At 36.4% G+C, this 18,511-nt stretch overlaps 1 protein-coding gene across 23 annotated transcripts in view; it reads right to left on the bottom strand.

Annotated features, from left to right (window-relative positions):
• Nucleotides 1-18,511, bottom strand: part of rims2b (regulating synaptic membrane exocytosis 2b) — a 247,215-nt gene that overhangs the window by 42,646 nt on the left and 186,058 nt on the right. For 15 of the 23 annotated variants that reach the window (XM_073821676.1, XM_073821684.1, XM_073821685.1 and 12 more), the window contains 10 exons: nucleotides 18,147-18,256; nucleotides 17,875-17,907; nucleotides 13,441-13,512; nucleotides 13,047-13,130; nucleotides 12,429-12,662; nucleotides 9,801-9,848; nucleotides 9,104-9,139; nucleotides 6,149-6,190; nucleotides 3,843-3,865; nucleotides 996-1,135 (listed from right to left, as the gene is read on the bottom strand). In XM_073821676.1, the coding sequence (XP_073677777.1) occupies nucleotides 996-1,135; nucleotides 3,843-3,865; nucleotides 6,149-6,190; nucleotides 9,104-9,139; nucleotides 9,801-9,848; nucleotides 12,429-12,662; nucleotides 13,047-13,130; nucleotides 13,441-13,512; nucleotides 17,875-17,907; nucleotides 18,147-18,256 (822 nt within the window). The remainder of the gene's footprint in view (nucleotides 1-995; nucleotides 1,136-3,842; nucleotides 3,866-6,148; nucleotides 6,191-9,103; nucleotides 9,140-9,800; nucleotides 9,849-12,428; nucleotides 12,663-13,046; nucleotides 13,131-13,440; nucleotides 13,513-17,874; nucleotides 17,908-18,146; nucleotides 18,257-18,511) is intronic. The other 8 variants (XM_073821677.1, XM_073821687.1, XM_073821689.1 and 5 more) reach the window with 4 other exon arrangements.

Here is an 18,511-nt window from a genome sequence, read left to right as displayed (position 1 = left end):
CTTGCTTATTATGTTATAAACATGCTAGCAACTTGCTAATAATGCTAACTACATACTAGAAACATGCTAATCATGCCAGAAACATGTTAACAACATGTTAATCATGCTAGAAACATGCTATCTATCTAGCTATCTATCCATCAAACATTAAGCTTTTACAACTACTTTAAATGTCAAACTATTTTAGACTAAAACCGTTAAACTTAAAACTTTTAAAACTTGGAAATCTTTTTAAACTTTTCAAACTTTTAAACTTTTTTTAAACTTTTCAAACTGTTTTTAAACTTTTCAAACTTTCTGGTCCAGCTTTCTCAAGCCAACTTCAAAGTTTTTCTTGACAAACTTTTTTATCTACACTGTAAAATGTTTTCACCAGTTTCAACTTAAAAACTTAAACTTAAAAGTTTAGCAGCTGCCTTAAAATTTTAAGTTAAATCAACTTAAGTAATTTTAACTTACAAGTTAAATCAACTAATTTTTAGTGTAATAAGTTAAAATGACTTATAGTTTTAAGCTGATTTAACTTAAAATGTTAAGGCAGCTGCTGAACTTAAGTTTTTAATTTGAATCTGGTGTTTACAGTGTAGTTTTAAACTGCAATAATATTTCAAAACATGATAGTATTTACTGTAACAAATAAATGCAGCTTTCATGAGCATACAGTAAGTGAGCTCTTTCCAACACCTTACCAGACTTGCATTACAGTAATAGGAATTAATATGCAATTGAGAAATGATATTTGTTTCCCTTTTGTTTTGTAGGTTTTTTTTTATGAGTTGGACATTTCTTCATGAGATTCACCCGTATAAGTTTGTTCAAAAGCATGTGATGTGGTCTCAGTCATTGGTAAACATACTCTTGGTACGTTCAAAAGGTTCGGTTCACTTCACAAGCAGCCAGAACCGAACCTGAACTCACCAGAAGTACAGTAAGTGTGTTCATGACTGCAGATACATCCACAGCTATCAGGGTCAGTGGGTTTATTCTGCACTTACCTGATTTTGCGGCTCGCTCGCACCCTTTCTGACTGGACAGACATGTAGCTCGTGCTGCTAAGCCGAGACGCGCTCGACATAGCGGACACGTCGCTTACATCGCTGTCCGACGACCTCATGGAGAGACTGTCCATCCCACGCTGTGAGGGAAAAAGAAACATGCGGATTGTTGCATTAGAATTAAGTTGCATGAACTGGCTTCTAAACAGGAGCTACATGAATCTCACAATTGAGTGCATTAGTGCCCGCCCACTTTTTGAGCAGCACTGGTTCTGTCGCTTTAAGAGCTGCATGCATCTAATGTCTACAGGCGTACGTTCGTTTTTCTCTCAGCTGTTTACTTTCACTTTAGACATAAACAATTGTGTTTGTATGTAATCTTTGTGTGGTTTTGACAGTACTAATGAATGAGACTTGAAAGATAGCTTATTATTTCTCAGAATTGCAATTCTGAATTTATTTCTCGCAATTGTGAGTTTATATCCCAAAATTCTGACTTTATAATTTGCAATTTTGTGTTTAAATATCTCACAGTTCTGAGAAACAAGACAGAATTGTGAGTTTATGATGCAATTCTGACTTTATTTGTCAAAACTGCAAGTTTATTTTGGAGAATTGTAGGTTTATATCCCACAATTCTGACTTTATAACTCGCAATTGCAAGGTTATTCGGAATTCTGACTTTTTTTCTTGCATTTGTGACTTTGTATCTCACAATTCTGACTTTATAACTCTCAATCGCAAGGTTATTCAGAATTCAGACTTTTTTTCTTGCATTTGTGACTTTGTATCCACAATTTTGACTTTTTTTTCTCAGATTTGCAAGATACAAAGTCACAAATGCATGAAGAAACGTCAGAATTGTGAGTTTATATCACATAATTCTGACATTATTTCTCAGAATTGCACCCAGGCAGTATGCTTTTAATATAGTAAATACAGGAGGAATATGTTAAAGTTATTTATATGTGCCAATCTTCCTGCTGCCAGCTGGTGGCGCTATGACTATAACTGATTATTGGCATGCAGATGTGTTCAGGACAGCACTTTTATCAAACATATGAAGTTTGGTGCAGATTGAACTTGGTATGTTTGAGTTAGTATTAGACATGACATATCCTGCTGCCAACAAGTGGCGCTATGATTATATCTGAATATTGACCTGTAGGTGTCTTCAAGCATGGACTTTTACCAAACATGTTTTACCAAATTTGTGCAGATTGGACATTGCATGTTTAAGTTAGCGTAAAAAACAAGTCATTTTCTGTTGCCATCAGATGGTGCTATGATTATAATGAATCATATTGGACTCTTATATCCATGTGAAGTTTGAGGCAGATTGGACATTTTACAACAACTTCTATTTTATTTATGGCGAAACATCGAAATTTGTCAGGCCACCATGGACACGCCCTTCAACGAAAACTCAAGATCTTCGCAATTAAACATCGCTAAGGCCTTTAGATTAGACTGACCAATTTTGGTGTTGATCTGTATAAATCTCTAGGAGGAGTTTGTTGCAGTGAAAAGCATGTCACTTCCTGTTGCCAGCAGGTGGCGCTATCACTATTAACTATTAGCTGAATATATAACTTAATATTGGCATGTAGATGTCTTCATGTCAGGAGTGTTATCAAACATGTGAAGTTTGGGACAGATCAGACATTGTATGCCTGAGTTTTAACGACTTCCTGTTTCATGGCGAAACATCAAAATCTGTCAGGCTGCCACGGACATGCCCTCTGACGAAAACTCTACATTTAATGTCAATTTAACGTCACAAAGGGCTTATAGATTGGACTGACCAAATTTGGCGTTGATCTGAACAAATCTCTAGGAGAAGTTCGTTCAAGTACGATGCCTTTTTTTAAATAACCGACTTCCTGTTGGGTTTCGGATTTTGCTCCAAGAGACTTTTTTGTAGGTATTGGTGTGTTGCATGTGTGTACCAATTTTTGTGCATGTACGTAAAGCAAAACTCAAAGCGCACACCGCTGAGCGTGTATAGGTGCCGCTCTCGAGACATTTTGCCACACCCACTTCTGAAACCCATATCAGACGTAAATTTTTGCCAGTTCTGATGTGTGTAATAACTAAACCATTCAGAAAAGTCAAAAAGTATGTCATCTTCGAGAACACACACAGCTCTCTGGTGTCAAAAACCAGCTTTTTATGTAACTTATACAATTAATCAAAAGAGAACATAGGACAGGAAGGAGATCAGCTATTATATAACTACAGGATTCACAGCGCTCATCTTCTCTTATAGTAAACTCAACACAGATGCTGTATTTCAGTGGCGTATCGGGAATACGGTTTGACAGATACTTGACGCTTTATGTAACAGCTTGTGTGAGAACCTAACCAGACACAACACAAAGCAACAAACAGTAAATCCTTAATGCTAAGCTAGGAGTTTTTGATCTCAGACAATCAAACATTGCACGATAAGCCATTTTGTTGGTCGCTTGGGTTTTATTTGTGTCGTGTTGCACTGAGAAGCTCCGCCCACTGCAAAATCTCATTGGTCAAAATGATGTGGCCACAAAAAGTACTTGATTTAATGTCTTATTTAAATTAGAAATCAACAAAATAGCTCATTCCTTACTGCCAGCAATTCACAACCACTCCACTGGTGATGAAGACCAAACGGCGGCATCGGACATGTTTGTAGATTTAAATATATCAAGTGAGTTAAGCCGCAAATGATCTGTCGGGTGAGATATTTTCTTCTCCACACTAAGTCATCATGAAGAAAAGCTCCTCTACTCCCAAATACTGAGGGAACTACTACTGCTTTACTGTGGAAGGACAAAAAAACATTGAGTAAAAAATAAAGAAACTTACCCTTGATGGATCCTTCAAAGTGCCTGTGTAAAAAGAAAACAAGGGTAAGATGTACTGAAACTCATCACACACAAGCACAGTGTGAATTTGTTGCTTGTTACATACAAATACACATCAGCAAACTCCAAAGCGACACACAGCTGACGTGACAAAGTTATATGGACAACATTTTTCAACAGTAGGAAACTATCTGATCTAGTCAACCTAAATAAAAAATTAACCATCTGAATGACAAGTGATTTTAACCAGTTATTCCTCATGGTTTTATGAATAGAAGTTACACACGCTTGAACAGCAGACCGAACAGCCATCATTGATTCTGCAGCACACTACATTTTAAAATGCTTGTACTGTATATCTGCTAAACATTAACTTTCGCAACAAAAGCTAACACACATGAGTTTGTAACAAAGCAACGGACAAAAAGCCACAAATATAATGAGTTCACAGAGTCTCAAAAGAAGTCTCAAGAGAAAATGATAGGTTTTTGAGCTTATCACACTGCAAAAAAATGCTTTTCTAGCTTAGATTTGTTGTCTTGTTTCCAGACAAAATATCTAAGAATTCTCAAATCAAGAAGGATTTTCTAGACGAGTAAAAATCATTTTCTTGTTTTCAGAAAAAAACATGTCAAAATTAAGTGAGTTTTTGCTTAGAACAAGCAAAATAATCTGCCAATGGGGTAAGCAAAAAAATCTTATTTCAAACAGACAAAACAAGATTATTTTGCTTACCCCACTGGCAGATTATTTTGCTTGTTTTAAGCAAAAATGCACTTAATTTTGACTTTTTTTTTCTGAATACAAGACAATAATTTTTACTTGTCTAGAAAATGCTTCTTGGTTTAAGAATTTTTTGATATTTTGGCTGAAAACAAGACAAAAAATCTAAGCTAGAAAAGCATTTTTTGCAGTGCACATATACTCGATGACATTCAGCAATCAACACAGCAAATACTCATATTTTGACACTCACTATTACTTTAAACTTGACTTAAACTCTGAGACCTTGCCCTCTTGAAAAAAAACAGCATATGCTAGTTAGGTTTTGATGCTGGGATGCTGGTTTTAGCTGGCCCTTTGCTGGTTTATGCTGGTCATGTTGCTGGTCAAGGACCAGCATAAACCAACAAAGGACCAGCATAAACCAGCATCCCAGCATCAAAACCTAACCAGCATATGCTGTTTTTTTCAACAGGGTGGATGTTTAGTTTGATATAGAGAAAACTGCAGGAATTCCACATATTTTGAAATGTCAACATTACTGCAATGAACTACAAATCTAATTGACTTCAGTCTGAAGATACGGCTTGATATCCTAATTCTGTGAACCCCTGAAAAGGTCAGAATACCTCTTTGGATGCTGGTCTTTGACATGTGATGCTTGTGTTTCCATTGGACTGCTTCACTAACTTAACCAGCAAGACTTGGCCATGGTTAATCAGTCTAGCTAGTTAAGCAAGCTGGTCAAACTGATTTTTGTGATGTTTTAAACTCTTTTAGTAATACTGCCCAATAATATACACTACCAGTCAAAAGTTTTTGAACAGTAATATTTTTGATTTTTTTGAAAGAAGTCTCTTCTGCTCACCAAGTCTGTATTCATTTGATCCAAAGTACAGCAAAAAAAGTACAATTTCGAAACATTTTTACTATTTAAAATACCTGATTTCTATTTGAATATATTTTGAAATGTGATTTATTCCTGTTATTTCAAAGCTGCATTTTTAGCATCATTACCTCAGTCACATGATCCTTCTGACTTGCTGCTCAAAAACTATTATTATTATTATTATGTTGAAAACAGATGAGTAGATTTTTTTTTCAGATTTCTTTGATAAATAGAAAGTTCAGAAGAACAGCATTTATCTGAAATAGAAATCAATCTTTTGTATCATTATAATCGTCTTTATCATCACTTTTGATCAATTTAAAGCATCCTTGCTAAATAAAAGTATTAATTTCTATAATTACCCCCCCCCCCCCCCCCCCAAATGTCAGCATAATAAAATAATTTCTGAAGGATCATGTGACACTGAAGACTGGAGTAACGATGCTGAAACTTTAGCTTTTACATTTTTATTTTAAATGCAAAAAATATTTCAAAATTGTACTGTTTTTGCTGTATTTTGGATCAAAACAAAACAAAACAAAACAAAACAAAAAAAAACATTACAAATCTTACTGTCCAAAAACTTTTGACTGGTAGTGTACAGCGTTTGTTTCAGCGCACACACACTTAGTCTCCAAAGGTTGTTTTGAAGGACTTTATGATAATATTACACAAAGTCAGTCTGTATACAATACCTGCATCTCCATTCTCTGACACTGTTGATTCTGACACTACAGCTGATGTGTGGATGAGAGGAAAACAAGACAGTTTAGACAGACACGACACACAATGAGATGATGGACACACACACTCACACACAAACAGAGTTTAGATGAATTTCACATCAGAAACTCATCACTCATAACATGCTGTAAAAGACAGAAATCCAACACCAAAAAAATCCTTTAAAAAACGTGAAGCATCAAAACAAAGAACTGATGCATACTAGGAAATCTGATGAAGTACATATATCTCAAACAGACACTACAAACACAGCCCACCATCTCTAGCCTATTTTCCCCACTACATACTACAAGCAAAACTACAATTTATAATGTCTACAATGCATTTATAATGACCCACATGTTCTATCGTCTCAATTCTGCTCTCATTTAAACTATTTTAGGTTTCATTTGAAAAGCAAAAAGATCTTAAAAAACAAAATTGACAACAAAAAGGCCATTATCAGTTCTGTAGCTTTGCAAACTCCCACAAGCCTTCAGTTTTATTTCTTTTTCCTATTTTACAAGTTCTATTAGGGCTGCACAATTAATCAAATTTCTAATCGCGATCAAGAAAAAAAAGGTAATTATTCTGCAAGAGGCGTGTTTAGAGCATGTGACGTTGTGAGAGGCGGATGGATATTGTTATCGTGGCCACATCAAAATACTGAAAATAATTATTTATAACAAATTATTCAGAATTATGAATGCATTTTAAGATAACTTTCCCCATCAACTGGTCACAATGCACTACGCCGCTGTATGCTGCGTCAAAGACGCTAGTGCACTCCTATGTAAACAAGCACTGATGAGAAGGCACATTGGCGGAGCATGTGAGAGACATTCTGGATGAAAGAGCACTTTCATTCTCTGACAGCAGATGGCGCTAAACCTAATGCAGCCGTTACCTTGGAAACCCTGTAAACAAAACAGCTTTCAGTTTCTTTGCTATGCTGTTCATCACAGCGCAAAATACTTCAATATTTAGGGCCTGTCCACACGGAGACGCGTTTCGCTGTATACGTATAAATTTTTTATCGTATTGGCGTTTCATCCACACGGATCCGGCGTTTTAGGAGACCGAATCCGCTATTTTTTGAAACCGGGTCCCAAAGTGGATAAATCTGAAAACGACACCCTCGCGGTTTCGTGTGTACAGCCAATCCGTATATTTTGTGAAACGATGATGTCATCACATCACGTGTCGGCTGCGTCACACGTAACAGCAACAACAATAATGGCGGACTACATGATTGCGTTCGTGTTGCTACTAAGCCTACTAGCTTTATTACAGCAAAATCTATTGCTTCTATGCAACTGTTATGAGCAACAAGCGATAATGTTCGCATCTTCGTCTTCTTCTTCTTAGTTCGTATACAGCGCACAAGGTTATGCGCATGCTCAAAGTCTTCTTCTCCGTGTATAGCGTATCTCTATGGCAGAATTACAGCACCCCACACTGGTCTGGCATATATACTACACCGTTTTCAGTGGTTTCGTGTTTACCGAATTTTTTTTTAGAACGAGGAAAAAAAATGATCGGATAGGGAACGCACCGGCTTCGTGTGGACGGAGCCTTAGACTTAACAGGCTATACACATAACAAACTGCCAAAGAAAAATTCTTCTAAACATTCATTAATCTCGGGTAATTCCAATATTTAATAACAAATTGTTAAAACCAAACATTGCAACTATGTTATTTAATGAGCTTACATGAGTTACATTTTTTTTTAAGATTAATAACTTGTGGCAAATGTAGTTATTGCTCATTGTGAATATTAATGCATTAACTAAGTGATTTTACTGTAAAGTGATACCTTTATAATTCTTTTGCAATTTAATCTGTGTACATTTTTCAACTTTATAAATTTTTTTTGTGTATTGCTTTATTGTATTTAAATGTTCAGTTATTTTTTGTTATAAGAAAATAGTTATTTAAACTGTTATACTGTATTATGACACCACTTTTGTGCAAATAAATTTCAATATCATGATAATACTGTATATACCGTGATATAAGCATTAGCAATTAATCGCAACATGAAAACTGATACCGGCATATCCCTATGCATATTGCATATTTTTATTTTTTTATTTAAAGAAACCAAACCAATGTATTGTTGACATTTGTGGCACCGGGAAAAGCAGTAAAAGTATTTCAGGAAGAGTGTTTTTTTTTTTCTTTAAAAAAACATGCAGTTGCTTCAAACAATGGTAGAAAGCTATTCAAAACATCAATTAATGTAAATTGTGATCATCGTAATTAATAATCGCAATTACAATTTCAAGGGAATAATCAACAATTATGATTTTTCTCATAATCGTGCAGCCCAAAGTTTTTCATCTTTACATTAGTTGTAAGTAATAATAATATCTTACAGGTTTGTGTATCATAAGGTATCAGTGAGTGTGTTAATTAATGCATCACGTACATGACTATAAATGTAACCTTACTTATACTTCTAAGTTGCCATAGTGACACCAAAGAAAAATGATCAGTTCAATTTGACCTCTCTACTCAAACCTTGATTTAGATGAGTCAAACTGAACTATGAAAAACAGAAACACTGCACTGATGATACTAATAATAATCATCCGTTCCATACATAAAGGATGAGATGCAGACTACTTCAGTACATGTTGTAATGCTAATGTATTGTTCTATTTATGATAACACTGTGAACTGCTGGAAACGGCTATTTGACAAAACAACACTACATACTTGTACTATGTACTTCAGTAGTCATGCCGTATAAAGTGGTAACTACAGAGCGTTCAGTCTTAACAAATAACACAGCAGCAACAAGAGCAGTGAAAGCAAAGAGTGACAAAGCAGAAGAAGAGCTGAAGTCTAGATCCCCTCAGAAGTGCACTAGGACTGATCTACTCTACTAAGGGCCGATGAAGAGCACAGGTTGTGCCATACCAGGAGCTTTCTTTTGCTGGTCCTCCCATGTCACCTCTGAAGTTATAACACAAGGAGAAACAATCAATGCTCCTGCTTAACAAAACTGATAATTAGAAGTGTATAGTTCAGGCCTGCAGAGCCCACATACAGTATAAGGCACATTTTAGCACGTTCAATATACAATTATACATAATTGTTAAAAAAATACCATAATAATAATTGTCTTTCCATAAAAACAGATTTAAAAAAACCTAGTCTAGGTTTTCACCTTGTAGTAAATAATTAAAATAAGAACAGAAAAAATAAAATATCAATTTATTATTTTAATAATTAATTTGATTCATTAGTAAGTTCTATGAAAGCGAAGCTGATTTTTTAAAGTCTGTTTTTAAAAAAGTAGTGCTATTGAGCCATCTGCAGGTCAATGAAGGTATTGAGTTTACATGTGGGTATAGTGGCTTCAAAAACATAATAATCAACTATTCTTAATTAAAATAATTACTAATCCCACAAAACTCTAACAATAGCTCAGCTTTTTGTAAAACTAGAATTTGGACCGATTTTCAATAAAACATTCATAGCATAAATACGCCATGTATCGAATAACAGCTGTCAAAAACTGCAAATGTATACAACATCTACTTGTACTGAAACTCTCTAGCACAAACACACAGTAAAACACTACAGAGAGATTCACACACTCAAACACACTTGCCTTTCCTCCCATTGACAGGTGGGGGAGCTACAGGCTTTTCCTGGGATTCTTGTGGGAAATGGCACACACATAAACAGAGGGTGAGTCCAACAATCAGTGTTTTCCACAAACACTAAGGCACACTCTAAGCATGCTAAAACACACACACACACACACACACACACACACACACACACACACACACACACACACACACACACACACACACACACACACACACACACGCACACACACACACACACACACGCACGAGAAGTTACCAACACTTGTAAAACAATGACATTAAAAATATATAAAAATAAAAAAATGAAAAAAATAAATAAAAATATTACTGTAAACTAAACAAATCATCTAAAGAAACAGGTACTCAGATTATGTTCAGAACAGCATATTACACTTACTACTGTATTTGTGCAGTATGCACTTTCAAACACACTAGTGAATGACATACAGTAGTATTTAAATAATTAGAGGCAGTATACACTGCATAGGGCCCTATGATTTCTGCAATGCAGAAAATGCACACTGAATCGCAGAATCAAGTCATGAAGATGGAATTTACTGTATAACGCAGAATGTCACTGCAAAATTCAGACTAGTATGTCAAAACTAGGGCTGTGCACTGAATTAAATCACAAAATGGACTAGAATCTATGAATATAAAACAGGAAAAGACTGTTATTTTAATATGAAGTGTGCATGTTTTGTTTGTCTCTGTCTGCTACACATACTCAAACATGCATGACGCTATTTGATTTGGTTACATTTTAATAGATTAATTTAACTGTTCATGTTTTATTAATTCAAATGATTACCACAGTTTTTGATAAAACATTTTAATGAATCATAAAGAAACCATTTAAAAGAATTACAACAATTTATAGAAATAAAAAAGCATTTCATTAGGCACTATTTTTGTTAAATTTTTAAAGTTTTATGAATGTTTATGAAAGTTTTATACAGTTTGCAGTATGCAGTTGAATAGTATTATAGGGCCACCAGTGTATATTGCGCAGTATGCACTAAGCAGTATGCAGTGCACTAGTATTTAAAAAGCCCTCAGTGTATACTGAGCAGTATGCAGTACACTAGTACTTATAAGGCCCTCAGTGTATACTGTGTAGTATGCAGTAAGCAGTACACTAGTATTTATAGGGCCTGAAGTGTATAATGTGTAGTATGCAGTAAACAGTACACTAGTATTTATAATGTCCTGAGTGCATACTAGTAGTATGCTGTAAGCAGTACACTAGTATGTATAATGTCCCAAGTGTATACTGTGTAGTATGCAGTACACTAGTATTTATAGGGCCTGAAGTGTGTGTAGTATGCAGTAAGCAGTACACTAGTATTTATAAATGTCCTAAGTGTATACTGTGTAGTATGCAGTAAGCAGTAGACTAGTATGTATATGTCCCAAGTGTATACTGTGTAGTATGCAGTACACTAGTATTTATAGAACCTGAAGTGTATATGCAGTATGCAGTACACTAGTATGTATAATGTCCTGAGTGTATACTGTGTAGTATGCAGTAAGCAGTACACTAGTATGCATAATGTCCTAAGTGTAAACTGTGTAGTATGCAGTAAGCAGTACACTAGTATGCATAATGTCCTAAGTGTAAACTGTGTAGTATGCAGTAAGCAGTACACTAGTATTTATAGGGCCCTAAGTGTTTACTGTAGAATATGCAGTTAGCAGTACACTAGTATGTATAATGTCCTGAGTGTATACTGTGTAGTACGCAGTAAGCAGTACACTAATATGTATAATGTCCTGAGTGTATACTGTGTAGTATGCAGTAAGCAGTACACTAATATGTATAATGTCCTGAGTGTATACTGTGTAGTACGCAGTAAGCAGTACACTAATATGTATAATGTCCTGAGTGTATACTGTGTAGTACGCAGTAAGCAGTACACTAATATGTATAATGTCCTGAGTGTATACTGTGTAGTATGCAGTAAGCAGTACACTAGTATGTATAATGTCCTGAGTGTATACTGTGTAGTATGCAGTAAGCAGTACACTAGTATGCATAATGTCCTAAGTGTAAACTGTGTAGTATGCAGTAAGCAGTACACTAGTATGCATAATGTCCTAAGTGTAAACTGTGTAGTATGCAGTAAGCAGTACACTAGTATTTATAGGGCCCTAAGTGTTTACTGTAGAATATGCAGTTAGCAGTACACTAGTATGTATAATGTCCTGAGTGTATACTGTGTAGTACGCAGTAAGCAGTACACTAATATGTATAATGTCCTGAGTGTATACTGTGTAGTATGCAGTAAGCAGTACACTAATATGTATAATGTCCTGAGTGTATACTGTGTAGTACGCAGTAAGCAGTACACTAATATGTATAATGTCCTGAGTGTATACTGTGTAGTACGCAGTAAGCAGTACACTAATATGTATAATGTCCTGAGTGTATACTGTGTAGTATGCAGTAAGCAGTACACTAGTATGTATAATGTCCTGAGTGTATACTGTGTAGTATGCAGTAAGCAGTACACTAGTATGTATGTCATAAGTGTATACTGTGTAGTATGCAGTAAACAGTACACTAGTATTCCATTCCAAACATAATCAATGTCCTTGTGTTCAGCTCATTTGCATTGACACACCTGGCACAGAAGCCTGTTGAACGAGCTGTAAAAATGATGATGGAGTAGCAGCAGGAGAAGGAGCTGGGGCAGGGGAAGGAGCTGGAGGAACACTGGCTGGAGGGGGAGGAGCATGTGTGGGTGGGGGAGTGGCAACTGAAGAAGGCGGATGAACGTGTGTAGGATGGGGAGGAGCATGTACGGGGGCATGGTTGGTGTTGGGGCCCGGGACAGGAGGCTCCATCCCCAGATGAGCTTTGATGATGACAATGAAGACAACATGATTTGCAGCGTTATGGACAAAAAGACAAAAAAAAAGCATACGAAAATTAACAGGAGGATCATAGGGATGAACATTTATGAAATGTAGGGATGCACCGAATCACTAATAATGTGTATAATGATACGCAATAGAGCAGTTCATACCACTCTTTTGTAATGTGTTGTATTTTAGTGCTATTTACTGACACTGTCACTACACAACCACGGGCTCACCTAAACTTCTACATACTACATAAAAACAATCTAGCTATATTATTTTTTCTAAATAACATTTCTTCTAAAGCAGCTTTTTTAAAAAAATGTTTCTTCTTATTATTGGATCAAATGGCTATGCTAGCTATGTAACAACAGCATTACCAGCCATTGCTTGTGTGGCTTGTATGGCTTGTAGAGGTGGAGGTGGAGGGGGCGGAGCTGGGGGTTGCGAAGCCCCTCCCACCGCTTCAACATTCACACAGAAATAACAGTAAGAAAGAAAGACAGACAGAAGAATGCCATCAGACATGAAGATGAAAACAAAAATGTAAAAAGAAAAGCTCAAGTAATTTTCTATGCCAGTTTAGTCCACTTTGGTCACTAAACATACTAACTACAGTATGCTACAGTAACCTCAAATGCAAATACAATTTTAAGATCCATTGAAGTGTACTATACATAGTCCATCAACAAACTTTGATGTAAATGCCAGAATATTAAAATCATATTTGCATTTAACTAATACTAAGCATCTTGTGTCCTAAATATAATTTACCAGCCACAGTCTGTGGAAGCTGGGAAAAAACAGGGGACGGAGCAGGAAGTGGAGGTACTGCCCCTGTTCCTGCTTCATTGGTTGATGAGTTGTGCCAATCAAAACAAAAAACAAACCAAAATGTCAAAACAACAAAACAACAACAACAACAAAAACCCACTAGTGACAAATAAACAAAGACTATCACTGTATGACTGAGTATAAAGCCATTTTTAAAACACAATATAAATACATATTCATCTCTCAATACTGCTCATATGCCAATGATGAACCCTTTTAAGGCTGTAAAGGCTCTGCTATAAACATACCAAATCTCAGCCTAGTCATTCAGCAAATAAATGCTGTCAAAAGATGTTTTCATTAAGGTCTGACATAAATTGATTTCAGATTTTACTGCAACAAATGTCTATATAAACATGTAGATTTGTATGGAAGCCTGTTTGTGCTATAAAAAAAGGTAATTGCAATTTTATCTCACAATTCTGACGTTTTTTGTTTTGCAAATTAGACTTTCTCAAGTAGAATTGTGATTTTGTAATACGCTGCTAAATTTATTGCAATTTTGAGTTACTATCCTGCAACTGACCTAAGTGTATATTGTACAGTATGCAGTAATCAGTACACTAGTATTTATAGGGCCCTAAGTGTATACTGCGTAGTATGCAGTAATCAGTACACCAGTATTTATAATGTCCTAAGTGTAAGCAGTACACTAGTATTTATAATGTCCCAAGTGTATACTGTACAGTATGCAGTAATCCGTACACTAGCATTTATAGGCCATTAACTGTATACTGTGTAGTATGCAGTACACTAGTATTTATAGGGCCCTAAGTGTATACTGTGTAGTATGCAATAAGTGGTACACTAGTATTATAAAGTACTAAGTGTATACTAAGTAGTATACAGTAAGCAGTACACTAGTATTTATAATGTCCCAAGTGTATACTGTACAGTATGCAGTAATCAGTAAACTAGTATTCATAGGGCCCTAAGTGTATACTGTGTAGTATGCAGTAAGCAGTACACAAGTATTTTTAGCGTCTTAAGTGTATACTGAGTAGTATGCAGTACACTAGTATTTATAGGGCCCTAAGTGTATACTGTGTAGTATGCAATAAGTGGTACACTAGTATTTATAAAGTACTAAGTGTATACTAAGTAGTATACAGTAAGCAGTACACTAGTATTTATAATGTCCCAAGTGTATACTGTACAGTATGAGGTAATCAGTAAACTAGTATTCATAGGGCCCTAAGTGTATACTGTGTAGTATGCAGTAAGCAGTACACAAGTATTTTTAGCGTCTTAAGTGTATACTGAGTAGTATGCAGTACACTAGTATTTATAGGGCCTGAAGTGTATACTGAGTAGTATACTGAGTAGTATGCAGTATACTAGTATTTATAGGGCCTGAAGTGTATACTGAGTAGTATACTGAGTAGTATACAGTACACTAGTATTTATAGGGCCTGAAGTGTATACTGAGTAGTATACTGAGTAGTATACAGTACACTAGTATTTATAGGGCCTGAAGTGTATACTGAGTAGTATGCAGCACACTAGTATTTATAGGGCCTGACGTGTATACTGAGTTGTATGCAGCACACTGGTATTTATAGGGCCTGAAGTGTATACTGAGTAGTATGCAGCACACTAGTATTTATAGGGCCTGACGTGTTTACTGAGTAGTATGCAGCACACTAGTATTTATAGGGCCTGACGTGTATACTGAGTAGTATACAGTACACTAGTATTTATAGGGCCTGAAGTGTATACTGAGTAGTATGCAGCACACTAGTATTTATAGGGCCTGACGTGTATACTGAGTAGTATGCAGCACACTGGTATTTATAGGGCCTGACGTGTATACTGAGTAGTATGCAGCACACTGGTATTTATAGGGCCTGAAGTGTATACTGAGTAGTATGCAGCACACTAGTATTTATAGGGCCTGACGTGTATACTGAGTAGCCTGAAGTGTATACTGAGTAGTATGCAGTACACTAGTATTTATAGGGCCTGACGTGTATACTGAGTAGTATGCAGCACACTAGTATTTATAGGGCCTGACGTGTATACTGAGTAGGCTGAAGTGTATACTGAGTAGTATGCAGCACACTAGTATTTATAGGGCCTGAAGTGTATACTGAGTAGTATGCAGCACACTAGTATTTATAGGGCCTGACGTGTATACTGAGTAGTATGCAGCACACTGGTATTTATAGGGCCTGACGTGTTTACTGAGTAGTATGCAGTACACTAGTATTTATAGGGCCTGACTTGTATACTGAGTAGCCTGAAGTGTATACTGAATAGTATGCAGTACACTAGTATTTATAGGGCCTGACGTGTATACTGAGTAGTATGCAGCACACTAGTATTTATAGGGCCTGACGTGTATACTGAGTAGCCTGAAGTGTATACTGAGTAGTATGCAGCACACTAGTATTTATAGGGCCTGACGTGTATACTGAGTAGTATGCAGCACACTAGTATTTATAGGGCCTGAAGTTTATACCGAGTAGTATGCAGTACACTAGTATTTATAGGGCCTGACGTGTATACTGAGTAGTATGCAGCACACTAGTATTTATAGGGCCTGAAGTTTATACTGAGTAGTATGCAGTACACTAGTATTTATAGGGCCTGAAGTTTATACTGAGTAGTATGCAGTACACTAGTATTTATAAGGCCTGAAGTGTATACTGAGTAGTATGCAGCACACTAGTATTTATAGGGCCTGACGTGTATACTGAGTAGTATACAGTACACTAGTATTTATAGGGCCTGAAGTTTATACTGAGTAGTATGCAGTACACTAGTATTTATAGGGCCTGACGTGTATACTGAGTAGTATGCAGCACACTAGTATTTATAGGGCCTGACGTGTATACTGAGTAGTATGCAGCACACTAGTATTTATAGGGCCTGAAGTGTATACTGAGTAGTATGCAGCACACTAGTATTTATAGGGCCTGACGTGTATACTGAGTAGTATGCAGCACACTAGTATTTATAGGGCCTGAAGTTTATACCGAGTAGTATGCAGTACACTAGTATTTATAGGGCCTGACGTGTATACTGAGTAGTATGCAGCACACTAGTATTTATAGGGCCTGAAGTTTATACTGAGTAGTATACAGTACACTAGTATTTATAGGGCCTGACGTGTATACTGAGTAGTATACAGTACACTAGTATTTATAGGGCCTGACGTGTATACTGAGTAGTATGCAGCACACTAGTATTTATAGGGCCTGAAGTTTATACTGAGTAGTATGCAGCACACTAGTATTTATAGGGCCTGAAGTTTATACTGAGTAGTATACAGTACACTAGTATTTATAGGGCCTGACGTGTATACTGAGTAGTATACAGTACACTAGTATTTATAGGGCCTGAAGTTTATACTGAGTAGTATGCAGTACACTAGTATTTATAGGGCCTGACGTGTATACTGAGTAGTATACAGTACACTAGTATTTATAGGGCCTGAAGTTTATACTGAGTAGTATGCAGCACACTAGTATTTATAGGGCCTGACGTGTATACTGAGTAGTATGCAGCACACTAGTATTTATAGGGCCTGAAGTTTATACCGAGTAGTATGCAGTACACTAGTATTTATAGGGCCTGACGTGTATACTGAGTAGTATGCAGCACACTAGTATTTATAGGGCCTGAAGTTTATACTGAGTAGTATGCAGTACACTAGTATTTATAGGGCCTGAAGTTTATACCGAGTAGTATGCAGTACACTAGTATTTATAAGGCCTGAAGTGTATACTGAGTAGTATGCAGCACACTAGTATTTATAGGGCCTGACGTGTATACTGAGTAGTATACAGTACACTTGTATTTATAGGGCCTGAAGTGTATACTGTGTGGTATGCAGTAAGCAGTACACTAGTATTTATATGGTCTGAACTTTATTTCTCACAATTCTAAGTTTGTATTTTGCAATTTTGAGTAAACGTCCTGCAACTGACCTCAGAACAGAAGTCAGAATTCTGACTTTATATCTCACAATTGATCTCAGAATTTACATATAAAAAACAATTCACGATTGCAACAAATAAAGGCAGAATTCTGAGATAAAGTTGCAGTTACCTACTTTATTTTGTGGCATAAACAGGCTTCCATACTTTGGATATCCACTGTAGCAGATTTGGACATTAATCCAGACATGGACGAAGTACATAGACATCTATAATGACACATGTACAGCACTATAATTGATTGCACTAACATGGCTGAAGCACAAACTAATACATCTGTTCACTCAACTAAACGAACTGTGGAAGCTAGACCAATGACAGAAACAGCTCACAGACCAGAGCTTACAGGCTGAGTCAAACAGAGGAAATGATAAAGCTGTAATAAAAAAAGACTGAGACGAGGCTAAACACACAGAAGCCAGTGCTTACAGACCTTCAGAAGGCTCAGTAATGCTCTCGCCATCTTCTGGGAAAAAGGGTGGGAAACAAAACAATCCATGTTGTGTTACGAAAGGAAAATAAATAGTCACACAATATTATTTTTTACCTGCATTTTGTGGTCAAGATGGTTGTTAATGCATAAGCCATTTTTTGTGATAAATATCGTCCACATAAATGCATCCCTAAACCTGACTAATTACACAAGTTTTCCACCCAAGCGCCATAATCTCCGCAATTTTGTAAAAGCCTGGTTGATCTACTCACTTCTGTCCATGGAGCCCTTTGGTGGGACTTGCGGTAGCTGCCGACCTCTTCGACTCGATACTGGCGTGCTGGTGGGACTTGTTTGGACCGACCCGGTGCGGATGTTTGCCCTGCGGGACAAATGGTGTGTCAGGAATGAATGTAAAGCATTACATCTAAAGAAGTGTTGGTGGTCGAGTCATAAACCTGGCCAAGACACTGTCAGACTATAGCAGAAAACACTGGTGAGAGGATACTAATCAAAACAAACCTACTATCTACGATTACACTGGAAGTAGCCTCATTTAATAATGAGACAATAGTGTCAGAAAACATGTTCCACTTCAATGCTATAAAAAGGGATACATACTTTGTACTATTAAACA

The sequence above is a fragment of the Garra rufa genome, chromosome 17 (assembly GCF_049309525.1).
Source record: "Garra rufa chromosome 17, GarRuf1.0, whole genome shotgun sequence".
NCBI lineage: Eukaryota > Metazoa > Chordata > Actinopteri > Cypriniformes > Cyprinidae > Garra > Garra rufa.
Note: the sequence above shows the minus strand (reverse complement) of the source record. Positions and strands in the feature narration are given on the sequence as shown.